The sequence below is a fragment of the Berghia stephanieae genome, chromosome 4 (genome assembly GCF_034508935.2).
Source record: "Berghia stephanieae isolate SIO BIC M18660-M18661 chromosome 4, UCSD_Bste_1.3, whole genome shotgun sequence".
NCBI lineage: Eukaryota > Metazoa > Mollusca > Gastropoda > Nudibranchia > Aeolidiidae > Berghia > Berghia stephanieae.
The window spans coordinates 4,173,474-4,187,726 of NC_088363.1; the positions used below are offsets into that span (position 1 = coordinate 4,173,474).

Genomic DNA, 14,253 nt, shown 5'->3' on the forward strand with positions numbered 1-14,253 from the left:
TACTACTACTACTACTACTACTACTACTACTACATTTCTTTTATGTCTTTTATCGTCCATTATTTTCTAGAAATTTCACGTCTCTCACTGGCCTTATCATTTCTATCACACCGCGCTAACGATTCGTTCACACTCCAACCATCGTTGAGTACAGACGATGCAATTTATACTGTATTTCATCTTATTTGTTTTCACCGTTCATTTGTTTATTGTTGTGCCGACGAAGGGTTTGTACCCGAAACACCCATTGTCTGTATTGTTTCCATCGATTCCTCTCCATCATCACTCTTTCGTTAGTATTTTCGGGACCCCATGCTTCAGGCAGCGCCCACCGCTCTCTACTTAGAACAATGCTACACCGTGGATAAGAATCATTTAAGTGCCATCGTTATTTATATTTACTAAAAACATTACACACACACACATTCTCAAACAATTTTTACACCCCTAAACTTGTCTCACACTATTTTTATTTGTGGGGAAAAAACAACAACAAAACAAAACAAAAAAAACGATCAAAACAAACACGAAGAAGAAATAGATATGATTTCTGTGCCACTTCGTATGACGCATGCGCAGCTGGAAAAGTAACACATTTCTATGACGTGTTGTGGTACGTTTCCGAGGAATCCCAGTTAAAAATAGATTGACCTCTGTAGTCTGAGACTTCGCAAGCGTCGTCAGAGACTTGATAGTCAGAGACGAAGTCTGACTCCATGAATAGCTTACTTTCCGTAGTCTCTGACTTCCCAAAGTCTTAGACTACAAAGTCTCAGACTTTGCTATAGTCTGAGACTACCATAGTCCCGCTCCATGTATCAGACCCCTGAGGACAATAAAGAATAAAAATTTCTCGGCGATTGGGGGCTCGAACCGTAGCCATCGTTATGTTATAGCCTGACAATGAAACCCAAAAAGACTGGCATTTTGACGTCATTATTTGTTGTTTTTTTTTTTTGCACCGCCTAGTGAGTTGTCGTTAGTAGAGCTCATGGAAACAAGTGGTCCCATTGGTTGAACTATTGAATACAACTCACGATTTGTTTTCTTTTGTGGCCAAAGACTGGCAATTTGGCGTCATTTTTTGGTCAGTTTCAGGCTTTGTGGTCTTGTGGTATGACACTCGCTTTCGGATCGGAAGGTCCTGGGTTCGAGCCTCGCGCTTGGCGCATAGTTGAGTCATTGGAAAAGGCTCTTTACTCACATTCTCTCACCGTACTCGGGTGTAAAATGAGTACCTGGCCGTTAACAGCCTTGTCTTTGTCCGAAAAATTGTAATATCGCCTAACAGGCGTCATGTCCCGTCCTACATGTTAAATGTTGCTGTTGAACAGGGACCCCTTGTAAAGCGCTTTGAGCAGGTTTAGTGGATATTGCGCTATATAAAGGTCAATTATAAGTTAACGAGGGTTACACACAGACAACCTTTATGCGAAGCTTTTCAAGTGGATAACGTCTTTATGATGTTAAATTTAGAAAAAGGAAATGGCATAAAGTTGAACGCACCAACCGGAATGGCTACGAACGCATCTGTGGACCATTGTTCCTTGTTCACGGCATACACAACAACCTCGACGGAAGCCTCGATGTGGACCGTCTTGTAGGCCAGTTCCACGCCATATCCACGAATGGTGGAGGGCAAAGTCACCTGTGGGGAGAGCAGTGTTTAGAGTGGAAAAACCTGAATTTTGTTGTGTTTTTCAATAGATAGAATGAAGTTGACGTCACTCGATATATATATATATATATATATATATATATATATATATATATATATATATATATATATATATAATTCGAAGATGACGTCACTCAGGTAATTGTTATTGTTTTTGCCATCCGCGTTTATGAGTAATGCTCACTGAACTGTATTAACCCTACTATAAACGTTCATGGATACACACAGTTTTGTGTGTTGGTCCGTTATACTTCCGGATGGCAATGTTGTGAACTTCTTAGCCAATCGCAAACTATCTATAGATAGAATGCAGATGACGTCACTCAGGCCTTTGTTATTGTTTTTGCCATCCGCGTTTGTGAGTTGTTCTCACTAAACTGTATTAACCAGACTATAAAAGTTAATGGTTACACAGAGTTTGTGTGTTGGTCCGTTATACTTCCGGATGGCAATGTTGTGAACTCCTTGGCCAAGCGCATTCTATCTATACCTGAAAGTTATTGGGTAAAAAAAAGAATAAATAAATAAATAGATTTTTAAAAAGACGGTCTAATTTTAAACTAACATATGAATAAATAAATATAAATAAAAAAGTTATCAATAAAACATAAAATGAATTTATTATTGCATGTCAAAATTCATAAACAAGTTGATACAAAAAAAATTAATGAATAAAGGATTAAATTCCCCTATAGATAGTGATTATTATAATTATAAATCACAACTCGTAAAAGGGGAGCGAAGTGGCCGAGTGGTTAAGGCATCGCACTGTGATCCGGAAGATCCTGGGTTCGAGTCCCGCTTCATGCACTTTCGTGTTGTTTTTTTCCCTTGGGCAACCTTATTAACCTCACAAATTGCACACTTATGACAAAATGGGTGATTCCTGTTGACATCAGACATCCTGTTTGATGGATTATCTATATTCCTTCGTGGAATGCCTTGGCGACGGGATCTCACTGTGACAACCTGGGTGATTTCTGATGACATCAGACATCCTGTTTGATGGATTATCAATATTCCTTCGTGGAATGCCTTGGCGACGGGATCTCACTGTGACAACCTGGGTGATTTCTGATGACATCAGACATCCTGTTTGATGGATTATCAATATTCCTTCGTGGAATGCCTTGGCGACGGGATCTCACTGTGACAACCTGGGTGATTCCTGATGACATCAGACATCCTGTTTGATGGATTATCAATATTCCTTCATGGAATGCCTTGGCGACGGGATCTCACTGTGACAACCTGGGTGATTCCTGTTGACATCAGACATCCTGTTTGATGGATTATCTATATTCCTTCGTGGAATGCCTTGGCGACAGGATCTCACTGTGACAACATGGGTGATTCCTGTTGACATCAGACATCCTGTTTGATGGATTATCTATATTCCTTCGTGGAATGCCTATGCGACGGGATCTTATAGTGCCGTTGCGAAAGGGCGTCGTTTTATTTTTTAAAATTTCTAATAACTGATAAAAAGAAGGAAAAAAATCATGAAACATCGAATGAGAGGATGTTTCCGATGTGACATGATAAATTGAGCTTTCTTTTTAAATTGAGTTTTTTTGTAGAGCGCAATATCCACTAAACGTGCTCAAAGAGCTTTAAAATGGGTCCCTGGTCAACAGCAACACGTAACATTTAGAACAGGACATGACGCCCTTTAGGCAATATTGCTATTTTTCCGACAGAGTCAACTCTGCTAACGACCAGGTACTCATTTTATACATGAGTACGGTGAGAGAATGTAAGTAAAGAGCCTTTTTCCCAGGACTCAACTATGCGCCGAGCGAGGCTCGAACCCAGGACCTTCCGATTCGAAAGCGAGTGTCATACCACAAGACCACATAGCCGTACTATGCATCGCCAGCTATTAAAACTCTTTTCTCGAAGTTTCCTGACTTAATTTTATTATCTAAACCTCGGTTTTTTAGTACAGTAAAGATCTGAACAAGTGTATATGGAAGGTGCCAGACAAAGCAAGAAAGAAAAATAGAAGAAAAGAAAGACATCCGAAAAAATCAATCCACCTGAACTGGGGATCGAACTTCAGACCTTCTGATTACTTCCATACACTCTTGTTCAGATCTTTATCTTACACCGGTGCCTGCTCCTTAATTTCTTACTTTGATATTTAAATTTTAGCGCATTGTACTTACCATTACAATATCTCCTCTTGTAGCAACAATCTGTTCGAAGAACGAGTTATCGAAAGTGGGCGTGGTTATGTTCACCTGTGCATCCTCGTTGGAGACGGTGGTGAAGAAAAGCTCGATGTCGTTGGAAGTCGTCCCGGGTTGGACGAGGTTGTCCAAGAAGGACAGGATGAATTCTCTCCCATGGTTGTCAGGACCTGGACATGTTGGAGAAATGAAATAATTGGATTCAATAATATTCTGATGTCACGTCACGTCGGCCCAGCAACGAGCAGTTTGGTTCTAAACAAAGAAAATAGGTACTTTTTATTCTTCATGCTGGCTAGAATATTTTCACACGTCATGAGATTAGAATGTATTAAAGTCAAAACATGATCCGATTTATAATGTTTTCTCCTCTGGATACACGTTTATGCTCGTAAAGCTAGTATTTCATAAAGGCGTTCGCCATTATTCCGATAGTTTAGAACCAGTTACTAAGTTACTATGCGTCAATAGAAGGGAAGTGACGTCACGACTGTTGAAGCCTATTGAAGAGTGGTTTTCAAAAACTCGCTAACTCTGTTTTTCCCATTTTGAGATATTGAGGAACTGTCTGTCACTAATTCGCTGACGGTTTTGATGCTGTCGTGTATCTTGAGCCAATTGCTCGATACTTCTTTTATACAGAAGTGCGCTCTTGAGGTTTTCTTCCTCATCAAGGAGCTCATGGAGTGGTATACCGGCAACTCTTTTTCTATATATATTAGCTGCTGCATCCAATAGTCTGCTTCCACCACCATTTTCTGTACCAGTTTTGCGAGGGGTCCCCACTTCACATACAATTTGCCCTTCTTTTGAGCAGTATGCCTGGTTATCCTTATCTGTTCCTCTAGCTTTCTCCAAGTGGACATTATTGCCCAGGATTTTTTTAAGTCCAGAGAAACGAATTTTTTTTTTAAGGTGGACATAACCTTGTAAATGAGGTGTCCCACTTTCTCCCACTTCCTTCCCAACAATGCCGTAAGAGCAATTGTCTTCTGTGACCAAATTCTTCGCTGCTTGAACAGACCCATCATTAAAATTATTAATAGTAAAACACCACCGTTTGCAGGGATTATTTGACATATCCTTAGAGAATCAAAACAGCACTGGCACACTCAGAGCGGCGTAAGTATTACCGCCGCTCTGGCACACTGGCACACTTATCGCATGGCTGAGCACTGGCACACTGGCACACTGGCACACTCTTTTGTTATTTAAACTCTTTACTCTTTTTTCATTCATAATGTGGCGTGCAGCAGCTCGTCACGGTCTAGCAACTGCAGTATTTGGGACATCTGGTTATCCTTTTATTTACAATTATAATTGGAACAATAGACAACCTTGGAATCGCTCAACCATGCCGTTTACCCGCCAATTTCGAAAAAGGAAATATAATAGTAAGCGCAAAACTTTGAATTTAAAACGTCGTTATCGTCGTCGTTATAGGCGTCGACGTATCAGCGCTCAGAAGCCAGTTACAATCGTACTTCGTTATAACGATTGGTTTAAAATAACTGCAGATGATAAACCCCATGCATACAAAAATGATTGCCACCTTAAAGATCTTAATACAGAATGTGGGGCCATTATAAATACATATGGTGCCCTCTTTGACAGTTTTAATATAAAGAAAGTTATACGGAAATTTTATTTACGTGATTCCGAATTCTTTACTCAGAAAGATTATATGAAAGTGATAATGTGGACATGTTATGACCCCGATGGCTATTATGGTAATTATACTACCACATCCGACATGCGTAAAGAATAATATTTAGTATAGATTGTTTGCGCTTGGGTGGGAAGCGCACAGCATTGCCATCCGGAAGTATAACGGACCAACACACACAAAACTCGGTGTAACCATGAACTTTTATAGTCTGGTTAATACAGTTTAGTGAGAATTACTATACTCATAAACATGGATGGCAAAAAATAATATCAAAGACCTATAAACATTTAAGGTCACACATTGTTTTATGTCTTGGCACGTGATATCCGGCTGGCGAATGTTATGAGTTTTTTAGCTAAGCACATAGCATCAATAATTGTTTAACTGGGACAGCAATACATTAGGATCATAACAAAAGTTTAAAGATAATTGTGCGGCTATGTGATCTTGTCGTATGACACTCGCTTCCGGATTGGAAGGTCCTGGGTTCGTGCCTCGCTCGCAGCATAGTTGAGTCCTTGGAAAAGGCTGTTTGTTTACTCACATTCTCTCACGCACCATACTCAGTTGTAAAATGAGTACCTGGCCGTTAACAGCGTTGTCTCTGTCGGGGGAAAAATGTAATATTGCCTAACAGGCGTCATGTCTCGTTCCACATGTTAAATGTTGCTGTTGGTCAGGGACGCTTGTAACGCGTTTTGAGCACGTTTAGTGGATACCGCGCTATTTAAAAGCTCAAGAAAGCTCAAGAAAAAAGTAATTATAATGATATTTCGAGGCAGGTACAAAAAAGATTGAAATAAAAAGACAACGGAATTTAGGACAATAAATAATAATGTGAAGTCAGGTACAAATGAGGCGCCAAAGAAGCAAATTAAATAAATAATTAATTCATTTGCAAAAAGAAGAGCAACCGGTACATTTAGAGCTTGTGTGAACGTTTGGATGGAATGGCCGTGAATTATTATTATTATTATTTTATTATTTTATTATTTATTATTATTATTATTATTATTATTATTATTTATTATTATTATTATTATTATTTATTATTATTATTATTATTATTATATTATTATTATTATTATTATTATTATTATTATTATTATTATTATTATTATTATTATTATTATTTATTATTATTATTATTATTATTATTATTATTTATTATTATTATTATTATTATATTATTTTATTATTATTATTATTTTATTATTATTATTATTATTATTTATTATTATTATTATTATTATTATTATTATTATTATTATATTATTATTTATTATTATTATTATTATTATTATTATTATTATTATTATTATTATTATTATTATTATTATTATTATTATTATTATTATTATTATTATTATTATTAATTATTATTATTATTATTATTATTATTATTATTATATTGTCATTATTATTATTATTATTATTATTATATTATTGTCATTATTATTTATTATTATTATTATTATTATTATTATTATTATTATTATTATCATTACTATTATTATTATTATTATTATAATGAGGGGGGCGAAGTGGCCGAGTGGTTGCACTGTGATCCGGATGACCCGGGTTCGAGCCCCGCTTCAGGCACTTTCGTTTTTTTCCTGGAGCAAGATTATTAACCCCCAATTTGCTCACTTGGACAACATGGGTGATTCCTGATGACATTAGACATCCTGTTTGATGGATTATCTATATTCCTTCATGGAATGCCTTGCCGACGGGATCTCACTGTGACAACATGGGTGATTCCTGTTGACATCAGACATCTTGTTTGATGAGTTATTTATATTCCTTCGGAATGCCGAGGCGCCATCTTATGATATCGTGGCGAAAAGGCATAATTATTTTTTTTATTGTTGTCTTCATCATCATTATTATTATTATTATTATTATTATTATTATTATTTTATTATTATTATTATTATTATTATTTATTATTATTATATTATTATTATTATTATTATTATTATTATTATTTTATTATTGTTATCATTTTAGTATTGTTATTATTATTATTATTATTATTATTATTATTATTATTATTATTATTATTATTATTATTATTATATTATTATTATTATATTATTATTATTGTTATTATTATTATTAATTGATTATTATTATTATTATTATTATTTATTATTATTATTATTATTATTATTATTATTGTTATATCATTATTATTATTATTATTATTATTATTATTATTATTATTATTATTATTATTATTATTATTATTATATTATCTTAACAGTTGTAGTAATAGTGAGAGTTGTTTTGTACAACTATTTTTTACCATCTTAATATCATATATTGTAATCAAAATTTATTTTAGTCTAAATCCAAATCTATAAATCTCCAACTCACCCTGCGATCACACTGTCAGGAGACGATAACCATACAATATTACAACCTGGTCGGAAGTACTCCTGGATCCAAATGGTTGGTAGGGCCACCTCGTAGAGGTAGCTCAATTTCTTTTCTTTTCTTAAAAAAAAAAAAAAAGAATATGGTGTTTAAGTACCCAGGGTGCAGCTGAGGTCATCTGGTGACCTCGATTCCCTTGTAATTGGGGATTGCACCAACTTTACTGTCCCGATGACCGGCGCTGCTAACTTGAAATTTACTCAAAGGAGTTTCTTGACAGTGGATGATTGAAATAAAGAGTGTATACTGTTTTTATTGTATTGGTATATGTTGATTAAAAACTATAGGCTCGAAACATCTTTTTATACTCATATATATGCCATTTCATATATATAAATATATATATATATATATATATATATATATATATATATATATATACATACATATATACATACATATTATGAATGTATATATGCGTATATATATATATATATATATATATGTGTGTGTGTGTGTGTGTGTGTATGTTTCTGTATGTGTGTTGTGTGAGCGTGTGTGTGAGTGTATATCTGTGTGTTATCATTTTATTTTGCTTAACTTCTTCTCCCTTGGCCATTTGTTTATAAAAGCTTACAAATTACCAAATGTCGAATGGTTAACCACCATATTTATTTTTATTTAAAAAACGACTAATTTGGCAGCCGCGACCTCAAACGCCTTAGCATTTATCCAATTTGTCGGCGTTAATATTGTTTTAAAGATTATCTTTTCATCTAGATAATTTCTGTCATTGGTCACCCCTCTTAGCGGCCCAATCGCATTAAGGGCGATCCGTTTCTGACGCGCGCGACTGTTTAAAAATCGCCCAGGCGTGAAAAAAATCGACAGGGGGAGTAAGGGAGAGAAGCGTTGGTCAATTATTGTAATCCGTTTCATTGCCGTGCCCGTAATTCCTTCAAAAACCCTCACGTCTGTTTTACGGGGGAATTAGAAACCCAGGAGTTAGATCCATTTCTTCAGTTATAAAGATTTTCCCGATTTGACGTGTGTGCATTTTTTATTTAAATCATGAAACTTCCATCCCGACGGGCGAAAATAGAATTGCGTTCTTTACAGTGTTTATAATATTAATGTTGTTTTAAAATCTTTGTTTGTATTATTTTATTTTATTTTTTTTTTGGGGGGGGGGGGTTTGTCTTATTTTTCTGGGGATTTGTTTGTTTGTTTGTTTTTTTTTGTTTGTTTGTTTTTTGTTTATTTTCTTTATCTTTTGTGTTTATTGTTTGTTCTTTTGCTTTTTTTCTTTGTATGTTTGTTATTTTTTGTTGTTTTGTTTTTTATTGTTTGCGTTTTGTTTTGTTTTTTTGTTTTTTGTTGTTTTTTTTTTGGTTTTTTTTGTTTTTTGTTTTGTTTGTTTTGTTTTGTCTTTTGATTATCTTTCGTTTGTTCAGAACTTCAACACGTTAACAAAATTAAATGAAGAGGGCAAGTTAATGGCAATGCTATAACAACTATATATCTATTGCCATTTAACCGGTTTCCCAATTACAGCGTGACAACATTCACGGTGAATCGATAGATCATGTAGCCTACTGTTGAAATTGACCCATTAAACTTGGAGGACTTAGACCATTAAACCGCGACCTCCCAAAGACGTAAATACAATTACATAAACTAATAGGTAATTGTATCAAGACCATTCGCCTGTGGAATTTATGCACTATGAATCGACATGAACCAGAATGTTGCTTAACGCAACGCAATGTTTCATTATCATTAATTATAAAACACAATTATATTAATGGAGGTCCCGATAGCTCAGTTGGTAGAGCACTCGCTTCACATGCAAAAAGACCGAGATCGATCCCGGGTGCAATCGAGATTTTTTTTTCCCTGACCCCCGCTGTCCAACCAGTAGTGATTGATTGGGTAGCTGGGTCCCTTATACCTGGCGGAAAGTACTTTGCGATAGACTATATCGTCCTATCCAAAGGGTAGAAAATAATTATTGCTATTGTCCGTTGCACGCTATGGAAACCGGGATAAACTCCTGCTCCATGGGCCGAATGGCTCTGAAGGACTACTTCAATGATCTTAATCCTGTAGAAAAAAAAAAGTTGTTTTTTTTATCCTCCTCGGTCTCATATTTTATAATAATCACTCCACAATATTCTATGTAACGAATTTGAATTGTTCGATACACGATCGATTCCTTGGATATTGGTCGTTACTCACATTCTCTCACCGTACTCAGGTGTAAAATAAGTAACCAGTCATTAACAGCGTTGTCTCTGTCATTAAAAAAAATTACAATATCCTGAGACAGACGTCATGTCTTGTCCTAAATATTAAGTGTCGCTGTTGGCTTGGGACACATTGCAAAGGGCTTTGAGCACGTTTAGTGGATATTGCAATATAGATAGTGTGCGCTTGGCTTAGAAGCTCATAACATTGCCATTCGGAAGTATAACGGACCAACACACAAAACGGTGTGTATCCATGAACGTTCATAGTTAGGTTAATACAGTTCGGTGAGCATTACTCATAAACGCGGATGGCAAAAAACAATAAAAAAGACCTGAGTGACGTCATCTTCGAACTATCTACAGATAGTGTGCGCTTGGCTAAGAAACTCACAACATTGTCCAGCACATCAAGTGTTGCTGCTTTCTTGGACTCCTTGCAAAAGCATTTTAGCATATTTAAAAGACATTTCCCAATACAAAAAAATTATTCTTTTTTATTTATCTTTATATCTCATTATTATAATTTTTGTAAGGAAACAAAACAAAATGCAAATCTGAGAACAGCTCGATAGCTGTAAGTTTATTGTCATCATCAGTAACAATAATAACAACCAAATTATAACACATAAAAATATAACAAAGATATCACAATTATCATATCACAATTATTATCACTTTCATTGTTGATTTTTATTAGCCTCATTAAACCTAATTATCATCATCTTCTTCCTCATCATCTTCGTCGTCGTCGTCATCGTCATCTTCTGTTTTTGTTTTTAAGGGTTTTACGGCGCTTGCAACACATTAAGGTTATATCAGCGCCAGTAAAAAGGAAGAAAATGGGATAGTAAAAAGTTCTAGAATTACAATTAAAGCACTCAAGAAAAAGTAAGACATAGGGGAACTGGGAACAAACAGGGATCAGATGTAGATTCCAAGAGCATACCACCAATGTACTTAGTTTGAGATCACCTAAAAGTCTCATCCAGACGCTGATGTTGCCGCATAATAAAATTGACATCATGAATTATTGTCATTAACATTATGTTTATATTACATTTCTTTAAAACATAATAAGAAAATGATATGATGATGATGATGATGATGAGGAGGAGGAGGAGGAGAAGGAGGAGGAGGATGTATGATGATAATAGATGGTACAGTAATGGTAATAGTGGTGGCTATAGTGGCAGTAAAGTATTGGTTTTTAGCGCATTATAAAACAACAACGATATTTATAATAGGAATGATGAGGATGATGATGATGATGATGATGATGATGATGATGATGATGATGATGAGGTTGACGATTATGATGATGATGATGATGATGATGATGATAATAATAATAATAATATAATAATATTATTATATAGATAATATGATAATAATAATAATAATACAGAAAGAAAGAAGATAATAATAATAATGATATATAATAATAATAATAATATAATAATAATAATAATAATAATAATAATAATAATAATAATAAATATGTTATTATTATAATTATATTATTGATTATATATAATATTATTATTATAATATTATAATTAATATAATTATATTAATATTATTATTAATATTATTATATATTATATTATTATTATTATTATTATTATTATTATTATTATTATTATTATTATTATTATTATTATTATATTATTTTATATTCATATCATTATTATCATTATTGTTATTTTTTATACTACATTTGCTTTTCTTCCAATTATTTGTAATGAAAACTTCCCATGATGTAGATGACCGGGAACAATAACAAATGTATGAGAGCCTTGAAAGCCTATAGATAGAATGCGCTTGGCCAAGGAGTTCACAACATTGCCATCCGGAAGTATAACGGACCAACACACAAACTCTGTGTAACCATGAACTTTTATAGTCTGGTTAATACAGTTTAGTGAGAGACAACTCACAAACGAGGATGGCAAAAACAATAACAAAGGCCTGAGTGACGTCATCTGCATACTATCTATTGGGACTTGGATTTTTCCAGTCTTCCCTTGAAATAATAAATAAATAAATAAAATTCCCTTTATTCATCCTATAGATAGAACGAAGATGACGTCACTCAAGCCTTTGTTATTGTATTTTGCCATCCGCCTTTGTGAGTGATTCTCACTAAACTGTATCAACCAGACTATAAAAGTTCGTGATTACACACAGTTTTGGGTGTTGGTCCGTTATACTTCCGGATGGCAATGTTATGAGCTTCTTAGCCAAGCGCATACTATCTATATCACCTTTCCATGTGCTCGAGGTCATTGGTCTCATTGCAAAATGTGTTTAAAATGACCCACTTAGTGAATAGTGTTCACAGCTTTTTAAATATCTAACATTACGATTGGTCACTTGATACAGCTTGACACATGGGTATGTTTATCACATTCACATTTGTAAACAAAGCAGCGTGTTTACATTTGTTAAGAAATATCCCATCATTGGACAGCAACAAATCATGTGATCCATGACCTGCCTTTATCAAAACATGAATATAGATAGTATGCAGATGACGTCACTCAGGCCTTTGTTATTGTTTTTGCCATCCGCGTTTGTGAGTTGTTCTCACTAAACTGTATTAACCAGACTATAAAAGTTCATGGTTACACAGAGTTTGTGTGTTGGTCCGTTCTACTTCCGGATGGCAATGTTGTGAACTCCTTGACCAAGCGCATTCTATCTATAGATCGCTCCCATTCTCTCTCTCACCAACTACACACTACACACACAGCCGACACTCATTCATTCGACTCCGATACACACAACGGTGACCATTATAGTGAGTATTTTTCACAACACTTCTTTTTGTTTACATTCCAATATTTTTATGGATAGTATGCGATTGGCTAAGAAACTCACAACATTGCCATCCGGAAGTTTAACGGACCAACACACAAAACTGTGTGTAACCTTGACATTTTATAGTCTGGTTCATACAATTTAGTGAGAATTACTCATAAACGCGGATGGTAAAAAACAATAACAAAGACCCGTGTGACGTCAACTTCATTCAATCAGAGAGGACGTGCTGAATTATATTTCTATGCCATCTGGTCGTATCCATCGTTAACTTATAGATATTTCGAAGTTGACGTCACTCAAGTCTTTGTTATTGTTTTTGCCATCCGTGTTTATGAGTGATTCTCACTAAACTTTATTATCCAGACTATAAACGTTCACAGTTACACATAGCTTTGTGTATTGGTCCGTTATATGTCCGGATGGCAATGTTGTGAGTGCATAGATAGTATGCGCTTTGCTAAGTAGTTCACAACATTGTCTAATAACAGGGAATGTTGATATACGGAGCACACATCACGAAGTAAACCAAAACTTTGTGTAACCTTAAACGATTATAGTCTGATTAATACAATGTAGTGAGAATTACTCACAAACGTGGATGGCAAAAAATGATAACAAAGGCCAGAGCGTCGTCATCTTCATTCTACCAATAGTCTGGTTAATACAATTTAGTGAGAATTACTCACAAACATGGATGGCAAAAAATAATAACAAAGACCCGAGTGACGTCATCTTCATTCTATCTATAGCCTGGCACTGACCAAAAAATGACGTCAAATGACAAATATTTGGCCACAAAAGAAAACAAATCGTGAGTTGTCTTCAATAGTTCAACCAATGGAATTGCTTGTTTCCTTGAGCTCTACTAACGACAACTCACTAGACTGCAAAAACCTGAAAAAAAAATGACGTCAAACTATAGATAGTTCGAAGATGACGTCACTCAGGTCTTTGTTATTGTTTTTTGCCATCCGCGTTTATGAATAATGCTCATTGAACTGTTTTAACCTGACTATAAACGTTCATGGATACACACAATTTTGTGTGTTGGTCCGTTACACTTCCGGATGGCAATGTTATGAGCTTCTTAGTCAAGCGCATACTATCTATAAGCCTTATAGATAGAATGCACTTGGCCAAGGAGTTCACAACATTGCCATCCGGATGTATAACGGACCAACACACAAACTCTGTGTAACCATGAACGTTTATAGTCAGGTTAATACAGTTTAGTGAGAACAACTCACAAACGCGGATGGA

General features: G+C 34.8%; 1 protein-coding gene across 1 annotated transcript in view; it reads right to left on the reverse strand.

Moving 5' to 3' along the window:
• Positions 1–4,562, reverse strand: part of LOC144969913 (uncharacterized) — a 79,504-nt gene extending 74,942 nt beyond the window's left edge. The window contains exons 1-2 of the mRNA XM_078908978.1: positions 3,847–4,562; positions 1,507–1,648 (exon numbers count right to left, since the gene is read on the reverse strand). Coding sequence (XP_078765104.1) covers positions 1,507–1,648; positions 3,847–3,849 — 145 coding nt within the window. The 5' untranslated portion in view covers positions 3,850–4,562. The remainder of the gene's footprint in view (positions 1–1,506; positions 1,649–3,846) is intronic.
• Positions 4,563–14,253: the final 9,691 nt, after the last annotated feature.